Source organism: Oncorhynchus mykiss, chromosome 22, assembly GCF_013265735.2.
Source record: "Oncorhynchus mykiss isolate Arlee chromosome 22, USDA_OmykA_1.1, whole genome shotgun sequence".
Classification (NCBI taxonomy): Eukaryota; Metazoa; Chordata; class Actinopteri; order Salmoniformes; family Salmonidae; genus Oncorhynchus; species Oncorhynchus mykiss.
In genome coordinates, this window is record NC_048586.1 from 82,839 (window position 1) to 106,734 (window position 23,896).

Genomic DNA, 23,896 nt, shown 5'->3' on the forward strand with positions numbered 1-23,896 from the left:
CCTTCCAAAAAGCTAAAAACCGCCCTCCTCTTAACAAAATCCCTTAATCCCCTTACATTTAAACTAAACAATTTAACAGAAATATTCATTATTAATTAAATATAACCCCTCTAAATAACTTAAAACCGCCCTTCTTTTAACCCTATCCCTCAACTCCCTTATATTTACACTAACAAAGGTACATTTATCCATTACGAAAAACATCAAAATACAACTACTAATAACAAAAACCAAACAGGAGGCTCACCCGATGCTCCCCTGCTCCATCTCGTCCGACAGGGATGCAAAAATGCTCCCCTCGTCTGAAGAATACAGGTCCTCTACAGTTGTGGCCCCCTGCTCACACCCCACTAGAGACATCCTGTTTCCCCCCTCCTCTATGACCCCCATGTCATCTACCCATGAAGCCGGGAAAGGGTTAGGGTTGGGGGCGGAGGTTTCCGGCTCCCCTGAAACACCCTGCGATCCTCCATCCTCCGTAGGCAGAGATAGAGCGGAGGTCGTCATGTCCAACTCCACTAAGGGTAAAGGGAGAGATGAGGACTGGGGGTTCACAGCAGCGGTGTCGTCTTTAGCCCCCATCACACGCTTGCCCACCCCCTCCCCTAGGACCCCCACCTCATTCTTCCGCTTCTTCTTTTTTCCGACATAGGGGCCCTGTTCAGGCTCCTGTGTCACCCCCCCGACTGACGGTTCCTTCACACCGGAGTGTGAGGCCCACTCCCCTGCCCTTGACCCCAACACTGGAAGGTTTCCCACCATTTCAACAAGGGCCCCTAGCCCCTCCACTCCATCCAGTGATGATCCCATCTCCTCCATTCCACCCCCCGCCTTCTCCACCGCCGTCTTCTGCATAGCTGGCGTCTCTAATGACACCTCCTTCCCGGCCCTGCCACCTGGACTGGGCGTTGGTGATGCTGGTCTCTCCTGCTCCGTCCTCTCTGGGTCCTTCCTCTCCAGTTGCTCCCCCACCGAATCTCCTCCTTGCTTCCTTCCTGCCGCTGCCTCGGCATATGACTGCCGACGTGACGGGCAGTCGCGGAACAGGTGCAGCCTACTACCACACCCATGGCACTCCTTCGGCTCCTTACAGTCCTTTGCCTCATGCTCCCCCGATCTGCAGAAACGGCATTTTCCCTTACTGCAGGCAGCCGTGACGTGCCCATACTCCCTACACTTCTTGCAAAAGGGGGGTTGACGGGTGTAGAACAGCATCCCTCTGTCTGAGCCCAGAGAAAAGACCGCCGGGGGATGGAGGAAGCCTTCGAACCCTTCTTTATCCGGCCTCAGCAGCACCTGGAACTGGCGGCGTCCATTCCAGAACCCCAACGAGTCCTTCACGTACCTTGCCCCCGACGTCACATCGCAATAACGGCCCAGGAACGCTCCTATCGCACTGTCTGCCACATGCGGATTGTACATATGTACATTTATCGTCCTAAAGTTGGTCTTTGCCAGGCACGTTATGTCAAAAAATGACAAAGGCCTCTCCCCAGCCGCCGCTTTTGCTCTGTCCATCACCACATCGCACATTCCTTCTGTGTGAAGAGTCACGTCGTAAGCCTCTTCCATAGTGTTGCCTTGGAGACACATCACCTCTGGGATCTTCAGTTTCAGGGCCCCCATCAGCACAGTTCTTCCAAATGTATCTCTTGGCATTCGTACTTCTTCGTCCTTCTTCCATGCAAACCGAATGGTGTTCTTTAGTCCGGCCCTCGGAACCGACCCTGTGCTCCCACTACCAGCCATATCTGTATGGCTGTAGTTTAATTTGTTTTCAGAAATTTTTCTCAAAATTCCAAAAAAACTCTTAACGCCCACCGGCCTTCGACCTTTGACTCAGCGGGCTCTGGGGCACCTCAGTACCGAGCTTGATCTGAGCCAAAAGGCCGAGAAGCGATAACCCACAAATGGAACCCTGAAACCGCCGGACCCCCGGGGGTCTCGACAGACCCCAGCGGGTGGGTTGGCAAAAGCCAGCTCCTCTCTCCCTCCAACCCCCACTCACTCAACCACCCACCCACCCACCCACCGTTTCCCTGGCAACAAACAGGCAGGTGTTTTTTGGAAAAAGTCGCTAATGCGTCTTTAAGTCACTATCCTGGCCCATCTCTGTCAATTTCTCTTGAAACAAGATACCGGGCTCTGCAAGAAGCAAAGCCGCTCCAAAAATACGTGGAACTCGTAAGTGTTCCTCTCCACGGAAGTCTTTAGTAAAAGGCGAAAGGCTTGTGCGTAATGAAGAGAAACCAGAGTCATATGGAAGTCAAGAGGTCGGGGCCCGAGACACACTCTGTGCACTCTAGGCAGGGTTCCCGCGGGTGCTCCCGGAACCCACTCTTCCAAGTTTTGGAGGGCTGTCTGTGGATAAAAAGAAGGTCGCAGACACACACAGAGAGAGAGAGAGAGAGAGAGAGAGAGAGAGAGAGAGAGAGAGAGAGAGAGAGAGAGAGAGAGAGAGAGAGAGACACACACACACAATCCTGGCCCCAATTCTTTTTTTTTTTTTTTTTTTTTAAGTAAAATGGCGGGAAACGGGGGACCCCATTGAAGGGCGCTTCGCCTTTCTTTCAGTTTGAATGTTTTTTTCCTTCTCTTCTTCTGCTAGCTAGCCAGCCAGCTGTTTACATAGCTTTGTGAATTTGCATTTTTCCTTGACAACGGGAGAAAAGTGTTGCACCGTTCCCGGAGGTACTGCAATACCGGGTCGATGCGTGGAGCGGACGGAGCAAGCCCCATTTCCGACTCCCTGTTCGAAAAATCCATTTAATATGTAGTCCCCCGATGGGGGACGTATCAGATATTAAACTGATAAGAACAGATTTTTTTCTTTTGGAAAAGTTTTATTGATACATTTCCTTTAAAAACAGCTCATACATTTTTTACATCATTGATACACATAAAAACGGCAGCAAAGCATAAAACACAGCATTTGAAAGTTACATTTAAATTTGTTAAAAAGTACATGTTGTTAAAACCAATGAAAACAACCATGGATAAAAGTACTTTCCTTGTAAAAACATCAAATCTGTAAAAGCCATTTAAAATGTGTACTAATGATCTAACAAAGGTAAAACATTTTTAAGACATGAAAAACCATGTTAAAAAGTCACTTTGTTAAAAGGCTGTCTTCAGTCCCTTGTACAGGAGGGGGGTGAGTCTTTATCAAGCTCACCTCATCCTGCTCTTCTGAATAGATCATCGTCCCGTCCTTCGGGGCCCAGAGGAGATCCCTCCCCTAGGCGCATCGCCCTAGGCGCCGCAGCGCTGTCAGGCCGTGGCCGCCGGGACCTAGGGTGTTGTGGGGGACCCTTCGCCTGGGGTCGAGGCCCCCTTCCTTCCGTACCACCCCAGGGCTTCCGTGGCTACCATGGCCACTGCCTGGGGGGTGGTCTCTACGTTTTTCGCTACCAGCAGGTTACGGGAGGACCACAGTGCTTCCTTCAGGCACGTGAGGGTGGGCCAGAGCTTGGTGAAGGCCTTCGATGGAATGGGCCTTCGGCCCACCCCATACAGCACGAGCTGAGGTGTTAGGTCCTCCCCTGCTGGCAGACACGAGGTGATCAGGGGGCCTGCTTCCTTCCACAGGTCCCTGGCGGCTCTGCACTCCCAGAGCATGTGCCTCACCGACTCTTCTTGGCCGCAGCCTGGTCGGGGGCACGCGGATGTCCTCGCCATGCCCCGTGAGTGCATAACGGCCCTGACCGGGAGGATCTCGTGGGCGACCATCCAGGACAGGTCCCGATGCCGATTCAGGAGAGCAGGATGGGCCACGTTGCGCCAAACCGTTGTGGGCTCACCTATAGCGAGCCCGCGCACTGGACACACTGGTTCCCGATCCTGCACAAGAGAGAGAAGAGAGCGGTGTTTTGTTAAAACCGTGACTGTTTCTTTTTCCAGTTTAAAATGTCTTAAAAACTTCTGGAGCTGGACGTAGTGCGGGGGTAGCAGGAAAGAGACTGGGGCTCGCAGGTCGACTGGGATCAGCCTCAGAGTCCTGAGGTAAGATCCCAGCCAGAACCGTGCGAGGGCCTGGGTCTTGTTGTTGACCGGGGAGGTGGCAAGAGTCAGATGTAACGCTGTGTAGCGGCTGCCCAGGAACAAGTAGAGGTCAGGCAAGCCTTTCCCCCCCTTGGACCTGGGCCTCTTGACCACCTCCCTCCTCAGCCTCTCCCACTTGCATCCCCACAGGAAGTAAAACAGCGTCCGCTCCAGGTCTAAAATGCTCCTTCGAGGGGGGATAAAAACAGAACTGATTAATAAAAGCACAGGTAAAATCACAGCTTTAATGATTAAAACCTTGCCCTCAAAAGTCAGCTGTCGTAGTCCCCAAAAACCCAGTCTCTGTCTTACCGTCCCCAGGATTCCGCTCCAGTTACCGCTCCCTCCTCCCCCCCGGTCAAACTTTACCCCCAGTACCCTTATGTCCGTCAGTTTAACTGTCAGAGGTAGTCTGGTCAAGTCTGGGTCTGCCCACGGTCCGAAGAATTGGGCCTCTGTCTTGTCTCTGTTCAGTCTCGCCCCAGAGGCTCGTCCGTACCAGTCAGTCCTGTCCAGAGTCCTGTCGACGGATAAAAGGTCGGTACATAAAATGTTGACGTCGTCCATGTAAAAGACGCACTTGGCGGTCATCCCCCCACTCCCCGGGATACCCACCCCACTGATCCGTTGGTCCCTTCTCAAGACCTGTGCCAGTGGTTCAATACAGGCCACGAACAGAAGGGGAGATAACGGACAGCCCTGACGGACGCCGCAGTGTACTCCCACTGCTTTTGACAGATGCCCATTTACAAGGATTTTGCTGGTGATGTCCCCGTACAGCAGTCCCACCCAAGCTAAGAACCTGTCCGGGAAACCCATTTTTGCAGTACCTTAAAGAGGTACTGGTGCGAGACCCGATCAAAGGCTTTTTCAAAATCTAAATTTAGGACTACAAGCCGCATGTTTCTGTCTCTCGCATAACAGATGGCATCTCGGATCAGTATCAGGCTGTCCGTGATCTTCCTTCCGGGCACGGCACAGGTTTGGTCCGGGTGGATCACCTCCCCTAAAACAGAAGACATTCTGAGTGTTAAAACCTTGGTAAAAAGTTTACAATCAAAGTTTAAAAGGGTAATCGGTCTCCAGTTTTTCAGGTCCGTCCTGTCGTTTTCCTTATGTAAAAGAGTCACGATCCCCACTCTAAAACTGTCGGGTAGTCTGTCGAGGTGTTCGAAGTCAGTAAAAACAGTCAGAAGTTCGTCGGCTAAAACATCCCAAAAGGTCAGATAAAACTCCAAAGGGAGGCCGTCCTCCCCCGGTGATTTACCCCTCTTAAAACGTTTCAGTCCTTGGTCGATTTCTGTCCTCGTCAGGTCTTTTTTCAGGTCGTCTGTATTGGGTAAGGTCTTGTCGATGTATGTTAAAAGGTCCCCCATTGTTCCCTCGCACACATCTTTTACCCCAAACAGTTCCCCATAAAAGTCCTCGACCACTTCCTTTATTCCCTCTGTGTCTGTTTTTAAAACCCCGTCCTTGTTTCTCAATCCTGTCATAATCCTACCCTTACTAATTATTTTCTTAAAAAAGTACCTAGTGCACTTCTCACCCTCTTCTAATTCCCTTTCCTTGCTTCTTAAAATAACCCCCTTGCTTCTCTGTTCTGCTAAAAGTGCCATTTCCTTCTTTACTTCTTTAATTTCTTGGTTAAAATCAAGGCCCTGTTGGCATAGGTTAAAATACCTTTCCAGTCGCTTTTGCAGTCCCACCATGCGTCTATCTTTTTCTCTGCTTTTTTCCTTTCCTATCTCTCTAAAGAAGGTCCTTGTCCTTTCCTTCACCATTTCCCACCACTGTGCTCGCGTGTCAAAGAAGTCCTGTAGCGTCTGCCACTGGCTGAACTGCTCTCTGTACTGACTAACTACTCTATCATCTTCTAGAAGGGAGCAGTTCAGTTTCCAGGGCCCTCTTCCCACAGTCACACCCGAAGATAGTGAAAGGGTGCACGTCAGCATTACGTGGTCTGAGAAGAAAGCAGGGGTTATTCTAGCATCAGTTGGGGGACAGTCCCGGGTAAACAGATAATCAATGCGAGAGGCTCTGGTGCCATCACCACTGGTCCAGGTGAAGCCCTCCTCTCTTGGATGCAGGGTTTTAAAACAGTCAGTCAGTTTAAAATCCCTGCACAGCACTTGCAATAAAACACTTGACCTGTCTACCTTAAAATCCCCTCCTGCCCCTCTCCTGTCTGCTCTGCTTAAAACACAATTAAAATCCCCACCCACCACTAGAGGATCCCTCCCTAGCATGTGGGACTGCAGGTCCTCTAAAAGTGCACACCGGTCATGTTTATCGTTAAAACCATACACGTTTAGCACGTTAAAATCCCTCCCCATAAAAGTACAGTTGGCTAAAAGAGCACGCCCACCTACCACCACTGTGCTCCCCTTCACCACCACCTGTGGGGTCTTGATTAAAATGGCAACACCGTCGTTCTTGTTAAAATTGGAACCACTCCAAATGGAGGGCCCGTGCCGCCACTTATCCTCCCATTTCCTGTAAGAGGATAAAAAGGGTAGACCACACTCCTGTAGTAAAAACACATCAGAGTTAAACCTTTCTAAAAAGGATAAAACCGACTGTGCTCTTGTTGCTGTCTTTACGCTCCTCACGTTTATAGTGGTGATTTTAAAAGCCATGAAAGGGGTGAGTAAAAACAGTGCTAGAAGAAAAGCCATTGAAAAGTTAAAAGGGGGTTAGTCTTCAGGGACTTTCTCTCTCTCCCTCCGGGGTAAGGGGGTTTGGAAGGGAGAGGAGGTTAAAACAGGACTTAAAAAGGAGACTTGATTGGGGGAGTTGGAGGGGAAGGTTCTGGGTTCTTCCTCCCCCTGGGAGCTCTCCCACTCCACCTTTCCCTTTTTCTCCTCACCCTGTTCGGGGTCAGAGAGCTCCTCAGCGTTTCTTTTACGTAGGGGGAGGTGTTCCTTACTCTCCCCCTCCTCTCCCGTACCTTCTGACACAGTCTCCATGGTGCTTTCCGACACCGACCCTATGATGTCTGACCCACTTGGGGAGCTTTCGCTAAACATCTCTCCGGAGCCGTCTTTCTCGGCCCTTTCTCCTTCAGGGGTCACATTAGTCTGGGGCAGGGGGGTTGGGGTGGGGAGGGTTTTGTCCTCTCCTCCCACTTCTTCCCCCACTGCACCTTCCGCGCCCTCCACTACAGCCACCACCACCGGCTCCACCACTGTCTCCTCTACCACCACTGCCGGCTCCACTACTGCCTCCTCCTCCACCACCGGCTCCTCCACTACCACCTCGGCAACTGCCGTTCCAGCCCTCTGGCGCTCGAAAGCCCGGTCCGCGGCCGCCCACTCCCTCCTTCCAGCCTTGGCCCTGTTGGCCCAGGAGGAGGGGCAGTCGCGGATGAGGTGGGACCGCTCGCCACAGAGGTTGCACGACCTTCCGTTCGTGCACTCCTCGTAGCGGTGGCCCACCTCCCGGCACTTCATGCAGACGACCTTCTGACAGGCGTCTGCAAGGTGGCCATGTTCACCACACTTACGGCACAGCTTGGGCTGGTCCTGGTAGTGAACATGGCCCCTGTTCTCTCCGAGGACTATGGTGGATGGGATGGCTTTCAACCCACCATAGCCCCCAGGGTCCTCCCTTTGCTGGACAGTGACCCTCCAGGCCCCTGTCCAGATCCCATCGAGGTCTTTTACCTGGATCAGGGGACCCTTCACGTTGCAGTACCTGCCCAGCCATACTGCAACGTCCTCCGGCTGTACGGTTTCATTGTACATACGGACAATAACGGTTTTAATGCTATTATCCGTCAGCTTGGTCACCTCAAACATCGCTGTGAGGGACCCCTGGGTGTTCAGGGCGTTCTGGAGTTTCCCCCAGAACTCCCTCAGGAAGCTGGCGTTGGCAAAACTGACATCGAAGCCCTTCCTATAGGGGAGGGCTAAGATGCAGTTTACCTGCGCGGGATGAAAGCCGAGCTCTTTCTGGAGGAATTTTCTGGAGAAATCCAATCGGGATAGCTCCATTATTTTTCCTCCCCTCTCCTTTAGAAGGAGGCGCACTGCATGGTGCCTCCTCATGCCAGCCTGTGCTGCTGACATGATGGAGGCCCACTCCCTTTACAGCCCAACACCAGTGAGAGGGGAGGGGGAAGGGAAGGGGAAAGGGAGGGGAAGGGGTGTAAAACAGCCAAGGAACTAGCAGGCTCAGCCAGACTGTGCTGAACAGGGCCTACCAGTACCACGGGACACACAACAAACTATCTAGCACAGCACCAAACTAATCTTATCAACAATGGGAAGGGACACAAGGAGGGATTTTTTTTTTTTTTTTGTGTGTAATTTTTTAAAATAAATTTTCCCCGGAGGGGAAAGGCACGAAGGGGAAGGACAATAATGAACAAAACAAACAAAAACGGGGGGAGGGGGGTGGGGCGAACTAACAAACAAACAAATTTAGGTAAGGGGAATTAAGGGGATAACAAAAGGAACACTGACCAACACAACACCTGCCAAACTTGAGGGCCGAGAGAGCTAGCAGGCCTCACCAGCAGGCCAGGCCAAGCTAACCAGCTAGCAAGCCTCACCAGTAGGCCAGGCCAAGCCAACCAGCTAGCAAGCCTCACCAGTAGGCCAGGCCAAGCCAACCAGCTAGCAAGCCTCACCAGTAGGCCAGGCCAAGCCAACCAGCTAGCAAGCCGGCAGGCCAAAGGTCCCCCAGTTGACAACACAAGACAAGAAACAGAGACAAAAGGCAATTTAGGGGGTGAACTAGCAAGTACAAGGTGGATGGGAGAATACGGTCAGACAAACACACAACAATGCAATGCCTGCCACGCCTAAAGGGCCAGGAGGCTAGCGTTCCAACAAGCCAGAAAGCCCCTCCGGCTAGCAGGCAACACAAAACTCAAAACAGTAGGAAATAATTGAAGGGGGGAGGGTAGGATACAAGGGGGAGGATAGGTACTAAACAGGACAAACAAGGGGAAACTGAAATTTAAATTAAATAAGAAAGAAAAGGACCAGAGGGCCTTCAAACTCACCCTACAGGTGCTGGTGCACCTGTAGTCCACCACCAGACCCACCACCTAACCCAGGACAAAAATAATAGTGAAACAATACAACAATAATGATTTTAAACAAAAGTAATTAGCACAATCTCCCGGGCGCCCTCCGGCCTGCGATCGCTTCTCTGATCAAGCGCAGCACTGTCAAGGACAATGCACGTGATCTTAGCCAAAAGGCCGAGAAGCGATAACCCACAAATGGAACCCTGAAACCGCCGGACCCCCGGGGGTCTCGACAGACCCCAGCGGGTGGGTTGGCAAAAGCCAGCTCCTCTCTCCCTCCAACCCCCACTCACTCAACCACCCACCCACCCACCCACCCACCCACCGTTTCCCTGGCAACAAACAGGCATGTGTTTTTTGGAAAAAGTCGCTAATGCGTCTTTAAGTCACTATCCTGGCCCATCTCTGTCAATTTCTCTTGAAACAAGATACCGGGCTCTGCAAGAAGCAAAGCCGCTCCAAAAATACGTGGAACTCGTAAGTGTTCCTCTCCACGGAAGTCTTTAGTAAAAGGCGAAAGGCTTGTGCGTAATGAAGAGAAACCAGAGTCATATGGAAGTCAAGAGGTCGGGGCCCGAGACACACTCTGTGCACTCTAGGCAGGGTTCCCGCGGGTGCTCCCGGAACCCACTCTTCCAAGTTTTGGAGGGCTGTCTGTGGATAAAAAGAAGGTCGCAGACAGACAGAGACAGAGACAGACAGAGACAGACAGAGACAGAGAGACAGAGAGACAGAGAGACAGAGAGACAGAGAGACAAAATCCTGGCCCCAATTCTTTTTTTTTTTTTTTTTTAAGTAAAATGGCGGGAAACGGGGGACCCCATTGAAGAGCGCTTCGCCTTTCTTTCAGTTTGAATGTTTCTTTCCTTCTCTTCTTCTGCTAGCCAGCTAGCTAGCTAGCCAGCTGTTTACATAGCTTTGTGAATGTGCATTTTCCCTTGACAACGGGAGAAAAGTGTTGCACCGTTCCCGGAGGTACTGCAATACCGGGTCGATGCGTGGAGCGGACGGAGCAAGCCCCATTTCCGACTCCCTGTTCGAAAAATCCATTTAATATGTAGTCCCCCGATGGGGGACGTATCAGATATTAAACTGATAAGAACAGATTTTTTTTTTTTTGAAAAATAATTTATTACGTTCCATACCATTCATTCTTTACAAAAAACATACTTCTCATTCAAAGTCAAACAATGATATATAACTCAAACAATGGTATATTTTTAACAACCACAAACCCCAAAACAAAAACCTCAGGGGAGCATCTTCCCTCCCCGTCATCCTACAAACTACCTTTCCCTATCTTCCCGTCATAATCTATCCCCTTACAAATCTAAATCACATCCAGCCCTAAACCTCCCTTCCACCTCTCCCGGGCAGCATGCTGCCCCCACTTCCTCTCCTCCCTCTTCATCCTCCCTCTCAAGTCCCCTTCCACCCTCCTCACTATTCCTTCCACCCCCCAATCTCTCCCTGTCTTGACAAAGTTCTGCCTGGCTTCCCAAAGCCCCTGTTTAAAGAGACTTATGAGAAGCCAGAGCAGAAACCTATCCCTACCCGTACCTCTCGCTCTCCCTACACCTCTCTCTAACCTTGCCCACGTTAGCACAAAATCACCTCTTACCAATCCCAACAACACCCGTGCCCTAGCCCATACTACTCCGGCAAAGGCACAGTCCCAAAAAGCATGACGCACAGTCTCCTCCCTGCCACAAGTGGGTCTTGGACAGGTGGGGGATCGCGCCAAGCTATGCCGGTACATGATGGAGCGTACCGGCAAGCACTTGTGGAGGCTCAACCAATTCAGGTCCTTGAGCCTGTTGTCCAGGCCCCGCGCCTGCACTCCCTCCCAGACCACTGACGAGATGCCCGCTACAGGCGCAGGACTCCCTGCCTGCCTGACCTCCTCGTACAGGTGCCTGTGATCTAAACCTACTCGGGCAACTTCAACCTCGGGGTGCGCACGCAGCCACTTGGCCGCATGACCAAAGTGCCACGGCAGCTGTTCTGCCCGAGGACCCGTGTTAGACCACACCATTACGCTTCTCGCCTGATACGAGAAGAACACCCGCAGGAGGTAACCGGACGGGTGTATCACTGGATGAGCAAGCTCCGTCAACAAGAACGAAACAAAAATTGCATCCAGCTTGAGGGGGAAATGTGGTATCCCCCTACCTCCCTCCCCGATGGGACAGAGCATGCGAGCCCTGGCGACCCACTCGTACCTGCCACCCCACATGAACTGAAACACAAGCCTCACTAGAGGCCTCCTCAGACAAGCAGGCAATGGGTAGATGTACGCCAAGTACAAAAGAGATGGCAATACATCCACCTTTAGGACCAGGACCTTGCCCATAAAAGACAAAGACCTAGCCTTCCACATTGCCAGCTTCTTCTGTACCACTGCGATACCAATGTTCCAGTTCAGCGTCGCTGAGCCAGAGGTCTCAAAATGGACCCCAAGAATCCTCAGGGCCCCCTCACAGAGAGATAACCCCCCGGGCACATCCGTCCTGCCACGCCATCTTCCGAAAAATTTAACGGAAGACTTTGCGTGGTTCAGGACCGCTCCCGACGCTCGGGTGAAGTCCCCAATAATGGCAAGGGACCTTGTCAGGCACGAGTCCTTGCAAAGCAGCAAGGAAGTGTCATCGGCGTACTGCGTCAACTTGACGTGCAAACCACCGCTTCCAGGGATCAACAAGCCCTCCACCCCTGTGTCTGCCCTAATGGCAGCCCCCAGAGGCTCCATGTACAGAACGAAGAGGAGAGCCGAGAGCGGGCATCCCTGCCTGACCCCTGACGAGAGGTCAAAAACGTCACTCGTGTGACCGTTTACGCTAACCCGGCACCCCGCTCCGACATATAAAGTACGGATCCATCCTATAAACTTCTCCCCAAATCCTAACCTACCTAACACCCTGTAAAGAAAGGATCTATTCACGCGATCAAAGGCTTTCGCCTGATCTAGCGCTGCTACCATTAAAGGCAGCCCTCTATCTTCTACCCAAGCGATGGAGTCCCTGACCAACTGCAGGTTCCACCTGATAGAGCGACCCTCTACCCCGCACGTCTGATCCTCATGGACGACGTAGGGAAGGGCTGTGCGCAACCGATCCGCTAGGACCTTTGCAAGCAACTTGTAGTCTACACACAGCATGGTCAATGGCCGCCAGTTGCCAAGGTCTGTGGCGTCCCCCTTCTTGTAAAGAAGTGACAGCACACCGACGGCCATTGATCCCCCCGGGACCCCCGTCTCAAGGATGGCCTTCAAGACTTCGAGGACCACCGGCCCGAGTATCCCCCAAAACTTGAGGTAAAACTCGGCCGGCAGCCCATCCATCCCAGGTACCTTCCCTTTTCCCATCCTCCTGAGGGCGCTCTCAACCTCTTCAAGGGAGATCTGAGCCTCCATCGCTTCTCTAATGTCCTCCGGCAATCGCCGGGACAAGTGTTCTAAAAACACACTTCCCTGCTCTACATCTACATCCCTCTCCTTAAAGAAACCTCGGAAATGGTCAGTTGTCACTCTGACCATCTCCTCCGGCTCTTTAGCTACACTACCATTTTCTTCCCTAACGCCATGCATTACCTTCCTACTCTGTCTGGCCCTAACCGACTTAAAGAACATAGCGGAACAAGTCTCATTATGTTCTAGAAAGCCATTATGCGCATGCTCCAGGAAAGCTCGAGCATTCCGCTCCTGCAGCTCCCTGAGCTGCGCCTTCAGGGCTGAGAATCTCTCCCAGTCAATAGACCCGCCGAGGTTGCCTGCCTCGTACTCGAGTTCAATTAACCTTTGGATAAGATCCACCTCCCTCCTTTCCTCCCTTTTCTTCCTCTTACAATATCCTATTATAAAGGCCCTAATCCTTACCTTAACTAAATCCCACCACTCTAACACCCCCTCGCACATGGACCGGAGGCCCTCAAGCTTCCGAAAGAAACCAAAAAAGGCGTCAACGAAAGCCTGCTCCTCCAGCACATCTCGATCTAACTTCCAGTACCCCCTACCGAAGAGACAGACTGGCGTCCCCACCTGCAGGAACACCCCGTCGTGGTCCGAAAAGAAAGCAGGCAACAGCCACCCAGACAACTGACCCAAAGACCTGGATACAAAAATGTAGTCGAGCCTCCGCGCAACCCCCCTGGAGTTGCGCCATGTAGGACCGGCCATTGTCGGAGTAGTGTGCAGGCCACCATCAACCAGACCATGGCAAGCCATTAGCCCGGTGATAGCGCCTGCACTGCTATCCCCCCCTATCCCTAAATCTATATTGAAATCACCTCCTATCACCAAGTGCCTATTTGTAACACACAGGGGCGTCAGACAGTCCACCATCTCCCTCCTGTCTGCCGCCGCCTGTGGTCCATACACCACCACTAACCTATACCTACTATCCCTAAAAGTGACATCTACCCCCAAAACCCTCCCCTGCATTACTACAAAAGTGCCCTCTACCTTCATCTCCCTATTACCAAACAAAATCCCCACTCCCGTTGAATGAACCCCACCTATACCCCAAACTGATTCCCCCTTATCCCACTCCCTTTTAAACCTCACAACATCCCCTCCATCCCTCAGGTGAACCTCCTGTAAAAAACAAACATCAAAACCCACTCCTTCCAAAAAACTAAATACCACCCTCCTCTTAATAAAATCCCTCAATCCCCTTACATTTAAACTAAACAATTTAATAAACAAAACCATTTAATAATTAACAACAAAAAAGAAACCCTCAACAAATAAACCCAAACCAAAGAAAAACAGGAGACTCACCCGATGCTCCCCTGGTCCATCTCCCCCGGCGGGGACATCTCCACCTCACCTGATGTCCCCCCGTCCTCCTCCATTCCTCCAACCCAGGATGCAGGCAGTGTGTTAGGCCGAGTGTCCTGCATCCTGGGTTCCTCACCATCACCACCAACATCACCCTCCAACCCTCCCTCCCTATAGGCCTCGGGACTGAGTGTTGGGGATCCCTCCTCCCCAAACAGGAGTTGAGATCCCCCCCCAGACAGACAACCCCGATCCTCACCCTGTGATAATCCCTCCACCAAACTGTGAGGAGAAACTGAAAACAAAGAGGCCAGACTAACTCTTCCCTCCCCCATCCCTCGTTTGGCCTCCCCCTCCCCCCCCCCTCACCCCCTCCCCCCCTTCTGTCCTCCAAGTCCACTCTCTTCTTCCCTCTCCTCTTCGGAGATGGCGGCAAAGGGGTCAAAGGGGTGATATTGTCCGCCATCCCCGCCAGTCCCTCCACCATCTCCCTCATTTGATCCACCAAATCACTCCCCCACTCCTTTCTTCCGTCTTCCCTGTCCCATCTTCTCTTTTGCCTTCTTTTTCTTGATCTTTCCGTCCTTCTCCTTTTCTCTCTCCACTGTCCCCGCCACCTTCTTTTCTCCGTCACGTCCTTCCACACCTTCCACCTCCTTCGCCTTCTCTTCTTCTCTCCTCTCTTCTTTCTTTTCCTTCTTCTTTCTCTCCTCTTCCTGCATCCTCTTCTCCCCTGTGCCATCCATGTCATCCGCACCCTTCCGTTCATTCCTCCCCCCATCCCCCGCTCCCCCTCCAGCTGCAGACGCGTATGACCTGTGACGAGCCGGGAAATCACGCCACAGGTGTGCTGACGAGCCACACCCGTGGCAAGCCTTGGGCTCGTCACACTCCTTGGCCTCGTGCTCTCCCGACCCACAATATCGACACTTCTTGGTGTTGCACGAGGCCAGGACATGACCGTAGGCCATACAACGCCTGCAAAATGGAGGCTGACGGGCGTAGTATAGTGTTCCCCTGTCAGCCCCCAGGGAGAACATTGCCGGGGGATGGAGGTAGCCATCCACTCCCTTCGGGTCCTCCCTGAGTAATATCTGGAACCCTCTCCTCCCGTTCCAGAAACCCAGGGAGTCCCTGAGGTACCTCGCTGAGGAGACGTTGTCTACGTATCTCCCCAGAAAGGCCCTCACCTCCTCATCCTTTACGTGCGGATTGTACATGTTTACGGTGACCACCCTGAAATTGTTCCTTGCCAGGCTGGTCACCGCGTAATGGCACAGGGGACCATCTCCTTTCTCTTCCTTCGCTTTTTTAAAAACACCATCATGTCTCTCTTCCGTGTGGAACGTGACATCAAATGCCTTCTCCATGGCGTTTCCTTGCAGGCAGAGCACATCTCTCACCTGTAGTTTCAGGTATCCCATCAGGATGTTCCTCCCAAACGTGTCTCTCCCCCACGGCTCCTTCTCCATGTCCTTCCAGGCAAACCTTAGAGTATTGGCCAACCCTATTGCCGGAACTGGCCTTCTCTCCTTCTGCTGCTCCATTTTCTTTGTTGAGAAAAAAAGCTCTCTTTTAAAGAAGCCTAAGAAAAATAAAGAAATTGATTAAATAACCACAAATTATTTTTGATCAATATCAAAACCCGTTTTACCGCTCTCCTAGGACGACCTTCTGGCTAAGCGAGCTGTGGGACACCTCGGTGTCAAGCTTGATCTTAGCCAAAAGGCCGAGAAGCGATAACCCACAAATGGAACCCTGAAACCGCCGGAAGGAAGGTCTGTTGCATCCCCCTTCTTGTACAGAAGTGACAGCACACCAACAGCCATTGATCCCCCTGGGACCCCTGTCTCAAGGATGGCCTTCAAGACTTCGAGGACCACCGGTCCAAGTATACCCCAAAACTTGAGGTAAAACTCGGCCGGTAGACCATCCATCCCAGGCACCTTCCCTTTACCCATCCTCCTGAGGGCGCTCTCAACCTCCTCGAGGGAGATCTGGGCCTCCATCACGTCTCTAATGTCCTCCGGCAACCGCCTGGACAAGTGTTCTAAAAACACATTTCCCTGCTCTACATCTATTTCCCTTTCCTTAAATAAACCTCGGAAATGCTCAGTTGTCACCCTGACCATCTCCTCTGGTTTACTTACTACACTACCATCTTCTTCTCTAACTCCATGCATTACCTTCCTACTCTGCCTGGCCCTAACCGACTTAAAGAACATAGCGGAACAAGTCTCATTATGTTCTAAAAAGCCACTATGTGCACGCTCCAGGAAAGCTCGAGCCTTCTGCTCCTGCAGCTCCCTGAGCTGCGCCTTCAGGGCTGTGGATCTCTCCCAGTCAATCGACCCGCCGAGGTTGCCTGCCTCGTACTCGAGTTCGAGCAACCTTTGGATATGATCCACCTCCCTCCTTTCCTCCCTTTTTTTCCTCTTACCATATCCTATAATAAAGGCCCTAATCCTTACCTTTACTAAATCCCACCATTCTAACACCCCCTCACACATGGGCCGGAGGGCTTCAAGCCTTCGAAACACCCCTGTGACGGCATTGACAAAGACCTGCTCATCCAGTAAATCCCGATCTAGTTTCCAGTACCCCCTTCCGAAGAGGCAGACTGGCGACCCCACCTGCAGGAGCACCCCGTCATGGTCCGAAAAAAAGACAGGCAACAGCTGCCCAGACAACCGACCCAAAGACCTAGGTACAAAAATATAGTCGAGCCTCCGCGCAACCCCCCTGGAGTTGCGCCATGTAGGACTGACCATTGCCGGAGTAGTGTGCAGGCCACCATCAACCAGACCATGGCAAGCCATTAGCCCGGTGATGGCGCCTGCACTACTATCCCCCCCTACCCCTAAATCTACGTTGAAATCACCCCCTATCACCAAGTGCCTGTTTGTAACACACAGGGGCGCCAGACAGTCCACCATCTCCCTCCTGTCTGCCGCCGCCTGTGGCCCATACACCCCAAATAACCTATATCTAATCTCCCTATACTTGACATCAACCCCCAAAACTCTACCCTGCATTACCACAAAAGTGCCCTCTAATTTAATCTCCTTATTCCCGAACAAAATCCCTACCCCCGTTGAGTGCACCCCTCCTATGCCCCACAATGACTCTCCCTTTACCCACTCCCTCCTAAACCTTTCAACATCCCCTCCATCCCTCAGGTGAACCTCCTGTAAGAAACAAACATCAAAACCTACCCCCTCTAAAAAACTAAACACCGCCCTCCTTTTAACATAGTCCCTCAATCCCCTAACATTTAAACTAAGAAAAGAAACAGAAATATTCATTTTAAATTAAACCAATACAAAACCCCTTACTCCCAAAACCCCCAAATAAAAGAGGAGGCTCACCCGATGCTCCCCTTCTCCATCACCTCCGGCAGGGACGTCCCCTCCTCCTCTGACGTCCCTCCGTCCACCTCCATCCCTCCAACCCAGGATCCAGGTAGGGTGTTAGGGTTTGGAGTACCCTGCACTCCGGGCTCCCCACCAGCTCCCTCCCTGAAAGCGTCCAAGCTGAGGCTAGGGGACCCCATCCCCTCAAAGAGGATTTGGGAACCCCCCGCCAAACAGACCTGATCCATTTCCAGGGATTCACCCTCCCCCAAGTGCTGAGGGGCTTCGGTAAACAGTGAGGACAAAGAACCCCTCCTCTCCCCCATCACTCGCTTACCCCCCCCCCCCCTCCCCTTCCACACCCCCCCCCCCCCTCTTCCCTTTCTTCTTTTTTTGTGTGTAAGAGGTGCAAGAGGTGTAAGAGGTAGCAGGGAGACACAACCCCCTTTCCCCGCTAGCTCCTCTACCAATTCCCTCATCTCGTCCACTAGGAAATTCGACATGCAGTTCCCCCACTCCCCCCCCCCCCCAGGTCCTGCCACAGGCACACCCCCCCCCCCCCCCCCCACCCCCCACAGGTCCTACCACAGGAACCCCCTCCCCCACCACTCCCTCCCCCGTTGATCTTTCACGCTCTTCCTTCTTTCTTTCTCCTCCCGCTGTCACTCCTTTCTCTTCTTCTTTCTTCTTGCCCTCTGGGCCAGCCGTCTGCGCCTGAAAAGGCCGTCCTTCCCCTCCTCTTCTTCCCCCATCCCACTCTCCTGCCCTCCCTCCAGCTGCAGACGCGTATGACCTCTGCCTGGCCGGGCACTCCCGCCACAGGTGTGCAGATGATCCACACCCGTGGCACGCCTTAGGCACTTTGCAGTCCCTCGCCTCGTGCTCCCCAGATCCACAATACCTACACTTCCTTGTGTCGCACGAGGCGAGGATATGACCGTAGGCCATACACCGCCTGCAAAATGGCGGCTGACGGGCATAATATAAAGTTCCCCTGTCAGCCCCCAGGGAGAACATCGCCGGGGGATGGAGGAATCCGTCCTGCCCCTTTGGGTCCTCCCTGAGCAAACTCTGGAAGACTCTCTTCCCAGTCCAGAAGCCCAGGGAGTCCCTGATGAGTCTAGCCGACGATACATTGTCCATATAGCGTCCCAAGAACGATCTTACTTCCTCATCAGTCACATGGGGGTTGTACATGTTAACTGTGACCAGCCTTAAATTGCTCTTTCCCAGGCTGGTCACCTTGCTCATGGGCCTCTCCTTCCCCACCTCTCTCGCATTCTTCAGTATCTCCTCAAACTTCTTCTCCTTGTGAAGCGTTACATCAAAAGATGCCTCCGCCTGGTTCACCTGGAGGCACATCACCTCTCCTACCTCCAACTTCAAAGTTCTCATCAGTACTGACCTTCCGAAGGTTTCCCTCCCGAAGGGCTCCACCTCCTTGTTCCTCCAGGCAAATCTCACCGTATTTGCGATCCCGATCCCGGGCATCCTTGGTGAGGAAAACTTCGCCATTTTCTGTAAGAAAGAGAAAAAAAAATTGGATATCTTTCCCGCACAACTTTGTCTTTTTTCCGCCCTCCGGCCTTCGGCTTTTGGCTAAGGGGTTACGGCACCTCGGTACCCAACTTGAACTTAGCCAAAAGGCCGAGAAGCGATAACCCACAAATGGAACCCTGAAACCGCCGGACCCCCGGGGGTCTCGACAGACCTCAGCGGGTGGGTTGGCAAAAGCCAGCTCCTCTCTCCCTCCAACCCCCACTCAACCACCCACCCACCGTTTCCCTGGCAACAAACAGGCAGGTGTTTTTTGGAAAAAGTCGCTAATGCGTCTTTAAGTCACTATCCTGGCCCATCTCTGTCAATTTCTCTTGAAACAAGATACCGGGCTCTGCAAGAAGCAAAGCCGCTCCAAAAATACGTTGAACTCGTAAGTGTTCCTCTCCACGGAAGTCTTTAGTAAAAGGCGAAAGGCTTGTGCGTAATGAAGAGAAACCAGAGTCATATGGAAGTCAAGAGGTCGGGGCCCGAGACACACTCTGTGCACTCTAGGCAGGGTTCCCGCGGGTGCTCCCGGAACCCACTCTTCCAAGTTTTCGAGGGCTGTGGATAAAAAGAAGGTCACAGACACAGAGACACAGCGACAGAGAGAGAGAGAGAGAGTAAAGTGCCTTGCTGATGGGCACAACAGCAATAGGTAGTATACGGGGATGTTGAAGCACGGTGGGTTACCGGCTTCAATGTCCCTGTGTCCTACCTACTGCTGTTTTGCCTTTGAGCAAGGGACTTCACCCCTAAGTGCTCCAGGTGCTCTGCTCTGCCACAGCCCGTGCTGCTCCCAGCCTGTGACCAACAGGCAAAATAGTTACAGACATCTACGCACTATGAGACTGTTTTTGTAGAAACTGACACACCCCTGGATGCTGACACATAATCAACATTTTTAAAACACTGAAAAATCCCCTCAAATCAACTCAGGGTTTGGCCAAAAATGTGATCTAATGCATTGTATACATCTGGGGACTTACTGTAAAAGAAAGCTTACAGGAAATGCCATAGGTGTAACATTTAGTTTTGAACATCCTATTCTGGTCAGATGCAGGACTGAACTTTTCAGGAGAAGCGCAATACTCTCATTAGTTGGGCTACCTAAATGAGCCCACAAGAGCCTAACTACTGAGTTCTTATTGCTAATGTTTTTATTTAATATATTTGAATGTATTGTATATTGAGTATGCAACAAGTGCACTGCATTCCAGTGCAATTGATGTTAGACTATAAATGTGTATTTGTTAAAGTGAAATAGTAAATGTGAAAATAGAAACTCATATTGATCTATGACTTTAGTAAAGTTCTTACCATAGGTTTTGGGCTGGACGACACATCAGCTTTGATGACCTGAAATAAGTGAACCAAGACAACAATTAGACATCAATTACATCTTGGTAGTTAAGAGACACTGTCTGCATTACAACATATTGCATGACAGGGTAGTGAATTGCTCATCATCCTGGCTCTTCCAAGATGGGTGGTAATTTCATCTAGCATCTTTAAAAAAAAAGTTTCTCACCTGTGTTGTCCATGGCCAGTCAGAATCACCGTAACTATAAGTCAACTCTTCGCCAACTACAATATCTCGAGTCGCGAAGAGGCACAAGTGTGGCTCATCGTTTGCTTGTATGGCCTTCATTTTGAGATTGTGTCTTTTGTGACCATCATTAACGAGTCTCCCAAGGGAGGAGTCCTCTTCAGATGCATCAATGCTGCATAGAAACATAACATGTCACAGTTTAATGAAGATATTGCAGCACAGGGTTTATATTTCAGAAAAGGGACAGAAAAGTCCCAAGCATTTCGCTACACTCGCATTAACATCTGCTAACCATGTGTATGTGACAAATACATTTTGATTTGATTTGAAAGTCCCTAACGCGTTGTTTAAAAAAAAGGAGTGCAGATGCTCTGATAGCAAACCAGTTGGTTTGAAGAATAATATTTTTCCTCACTGTTTAGGTCAGGGACAAGGTCAAATTAGGATCTTGGCCTGAGACAGACCTACAGTGCATACTGTGCCACCAACCATTAAAATGTCTGTCTCCATTTGAATGTTGTTGCTTTTTTAAGATCTCAAAAGGTAGTAATGTGTTTATTTTGTTCTCATCAATCCTACTTACCACCATGTTCTTCCTTTCCATTGAAAATAAACACCTTTTCAGAATCACTGTACTGATCAGCTCGGACCTCGCTCTCCTGTTGTGTAAGCAGTTCACCTCGGTACTCCACAACAAAGTCTCCTTTGGATATGAATTCAGTGGCAAAAACTCCTCGTTCTTAGCAGACAAAAAATACAAACATTAGGAGATATTGCATTGTGCTTGTCAATTATTACAGAGAATAATCCACTCTGGTCACATGATCACCCCATTAAACTTGCCAAGCTTCTTCAAAAACAACTGCTCCTATAAAGTGACCTCACACTGTCTAAAAGTGATCCCACACATATCACCGCCAATCAAAATGAGGTTCAGGTGTGCAGCAGGGAGTTTGGGGAGGGGGATGCACTGCTCTGTCTGTTTCAAGAGGCTAGATTCAGTTGTCACTCTTACTTTATCTTCTAAACTAATGATTTGTTTTCAAGGTGGGCCTTCTCAGGTGGAAGGAGATTTCAAATGGAGCATCATGTGACTGTAGTGAACCTTTAAGAATCATATGACCATAATACAAAGACATGGCAAACTATTCCTTAAAACCTTTTTCCTGGGTGACTGTGCCCATATATCCCAATTCACTGTTTCCCACTAACCTCTAAAATATAGGACTGTCAGAAATATATTCAATATTCACCTCACCTTTAAAGATATTGGTAAAACGCTGGTAAAGTACTGGTTTATCAATGTTTGATCTTATGTGATGCTCTGCATCCTCCATGGGCCGGAGCAGTCTGGAAGATCTCTCCATCAGGCCAACTCAAATCTATCCTTAATCTGTGGAATAAAGCAGACATTATAAACTGGGTAGTTTGGGTCCTGGATGTTGATTGGCTGTAACTCTGGTATATTTAAGCAATAAGGCACTTCGGGGGTTTGTGGTATATGGCCAATATACCACGGCTAAGGGCTGTAACCAGGCACTCCGCGTTGCCTCTTGCATAAGAAGAGTCCTCAGCCGTTCCTTACTGCTTAAATATACCAAGGCAGAAAATCAGAACATCAACATTCATGGCTTAAACCACAATTTATAAGAAACAATGTTTGTTAGATGATATGTATATGAATGTTTGTTGTTTGACTACAAAACAAGCACGTTAGAAGCAGTAAAAAAATAAATATCATACTTTCCCTCTTCCACTCTGCCATGAGATGCAAGGTGGGGTGCACAACACCTGGTTGCAAGCTAGCCAACTTTAGCTAGCTAAACTAACAATGCACCATCTAATGTTATCAAACTGTTACCTTAGACCTACTCAAGGTTATCACGCGTCCCATTTAGCTGTCAATGCATGTTACTTATAACCACACTGATAGAATTGACTGAAATAGCTATCCATTAATATCAATACTTAGCTAACCAAGCTACCCGCCCAAATGTCAACAAAACTGGCTCACTAGTGCATTAGCTAGATAGCTTGTTTGTTGCTAATGCTAGCTCACTAACTACTAACTAGGCTAACATAGTTCATAAACCAATACAAGGATTTATGGCGGTGGAATTGTACTACAGCATGAAAATATTATATTACTCACCCTTTTTTTAGGGACAGCGGTGACCTGCATTTGGCACGCGCTTCTCCAGGTGAAAGTGATTTTCCCTCTCTGGCTCTGCGCGGTAAAGAGGAGTGGGGGAGGGGTAATTACAACGTGGGGACAGAGATAGTCATTTGGGGACGTGTCACCACAGTGGTGTGTGTGCATCTGTCAAGGCTCTGGAATCCTATAAAATCGCCATGACTGATGTTGATATTTCAGTTGTGTAGTAAATATTATATAGACCTAAGAAGTAGGCTAATACATTGCAAAATTAATGTATTTCGCCTAGGCCTATAGGTCATAGGAAACCTCAAGACACCAAAATGGAAATTTTAAGGATTCAGAAATTGTATTGATTGATCCAGAAACACATAGAAATAAGGTCAGGCCAAGGTCATATGCCTTGGCTATTTTCTGACATAGGAAGGGCTGGCTTACTGGGGCTATTGCCCCTGGGCCCCATATATACAGTATGTATTATATATTTATTTTTTACTGCAACCGCCAACCACAGGGGGATTCAGGAGCCCACTCTCAATGAGTGTAGAGGCCTGCTGCTGCGGCCACTTTGTTATTTGTAGATGGGGAGGAGAGGAGGTAGGGGGGCAACTTGGGTAATTGATTAAGAAAAATATATTAACTGCATAATAAATCAATGTGACTAGTAAATTGTGTGATTCAGGAGCTGGGACCAAGCCCGTAGGGGACCCAAGGGGCAAAACAAATACAAAATAAATACTTTTTACAATTTTTTTTATTTTTTTATCCAACCACAGGAGCCCGCTCTCAATGTTTAAAATACAACAGAGAGCATACTTTAGCCAAAGAGGATCAATAGTTTCTAAAATAATAACTATCAAAAACACATACAGTGCATGTACTGTATCTGCCAAAATAAAATAAACACCAACAAGTGTATCAAACACAGAGTTAAAATCAAATCAAATCAAATTGTATTTGTCAACTGCATCGAACGCAACAGGTGTAGACATTACCTTGAAATGCTTACTTACAAACCCTTAACCAACAATGGAATTTTAAGAAAATAGAGTTTTACTAAATAATCTTTATTAAATAAACAAATGTAAAAAAAAGTTACAAAATAATGAAGCTATATACAGGGGGTACCAGTACCAATTCAATGTGCGGGGGTACAGGTTAGTCGAGGTAATTTAGGTAATTTGCACATGTAGGTAGGGGTAAAGTGACTATGCATATATAATAAACAGCAAGTAGTGGCAGTGTAAAAACAAAGGGGGGGTTGGGTTAGGGTTAGGGTTAGGGTAGGCCGTCTCGTCGTTGTTGGTAATCAAGCCTACCACTGTTGTGTCGTCCGCAAACTTGATGATTGAGTTGGAGGCGTGCGTGGCCACGCAGTCGTGGGTGAACACGGAGTACAGGAGAGGGCTCAGAACGCACCCTTGTGGGGCCCCAGTGTTGAGGA

The 23,896-nt window shown here is 50.1% G+C and overlaps 2 protein-coding genes, 1 long non-coding RNA gene, 3 other non-coding genes and 2 pseudogenes across 8 annotated transcripts in view; all 8 read right to left on the minus strand.

Moving 5' to 3' along the window:
• The window catches only part of LOC110513786, a 26,429-nt gene extending 21,554 nt beyond the window's left edge, over positions 1 to 4,875 (minus strand). Inside the window, exon 1 of one of the 2 annotated variants that reach the window (XM_036959605.1) lies at positions 4,741 to 4,865. In XM_036959605.1, coding sequence (XP_036815500.1) covers positions 4,741 to 4,860 — 120 coding nt within the window. In that variant the 5' untranslated portion in view covers positions 4,861 to 4,865. Of the gene's footprint in view, positions 1 to 2,835 lie in introns of those variants that run through there. The other variant, XM_036959604.1, reaches the window with a different exon arrangement.
• On the minus strand, positions 2,142 to 2,258 carry LOC118943727. The gene has a single exon (XR_005039045.1). It is a non-coding gene; the product is annotated as a U5 spliceosomal RNA (small nuclear RNA).
• LOC118943658 lies at positions 2,670 to 2,845 on the minus strand (annotated as a pseudogene).
• LOC118936583 lies at positions 3,703 to 9,043 on the minus strand. 2 transcript variants are annotated; one of them, XM_036959606.1, is made up of 2 exons: positions 6,411 to 9,043; positions 3,703 to 3,840 (listed from the first exon to the last, which is right to left on the minus strand). In XM_036959606.1, the coding sequence occupies exon 1, from the start codon at positions 8,106 to 8,108 to the stop codon at positions 6,735 to 6,737; it is 1,374 nt and encodes a 457-aa protein (XP_036815501.1). In that variant the 5' UTR covers positions 8,109 to 9,043; the 3' UTR covers positions 3,703 to 3,840; positions 6,411 to 6,734. The 2 variants fall into 2 exon arrangements, with proteins under 2 accessions (XP_036815501.1, XP_036815502.1); XM_036959607.1 differs by having other exon boundaries at positions 3,708 to 3,840; positions 6,407 to 9,043.
• A 467-nt stretch (positions 9,044 to 9,510) lies between these two features.
• On the minus strand, positions 9,511 to 9,627 carry LOC118943728. Its single transcript, XR_005039046.1, has one exon. It is a non-coding gene; the product is annotated as a U5 spliceosomal RNA (small nuclear RNA).
• Positions 9,628 to 10,029: 402 nt separating this feature from the next.
• On the minus strand, positions 10,030 to 10,205 carry LOC118943656 (annotated as a pseudogene).
• Positions 10,206 to 19,093: 8,888 nt separating this feature from the next.
• Positions 19,094 to 19,210, minus strand: LOC118943678. Its single transcript, XR_005038996.1, has one exon. It is a non-coding gene; the product is annotated as a U5 spliceosomal RNA (small nuclear RNA).
• Positions 19,211 to 20,050: 840 nt separating this feature from the next.
• On the minus strand, positions 20,051 to 22,531 carry LOC110502102. Its single transcript, XR_005038971.1, has 5 exons — positions 22,450 to 22,531; positions 21,556 to 21,690; positions 20,881 to 21,036; positions 20,277 to 20,469; positions 20,051 to 20,104 (listed from the first exon to the last, which is right to left on the minus strand). It is a non-coding gene; the product is annotated as an uncharacterized LOC110502102 (long non-coding RNA).
• Between the last annotated feature and the right edge of the window lie 1,365 nt (positions 22,532 to 23,896).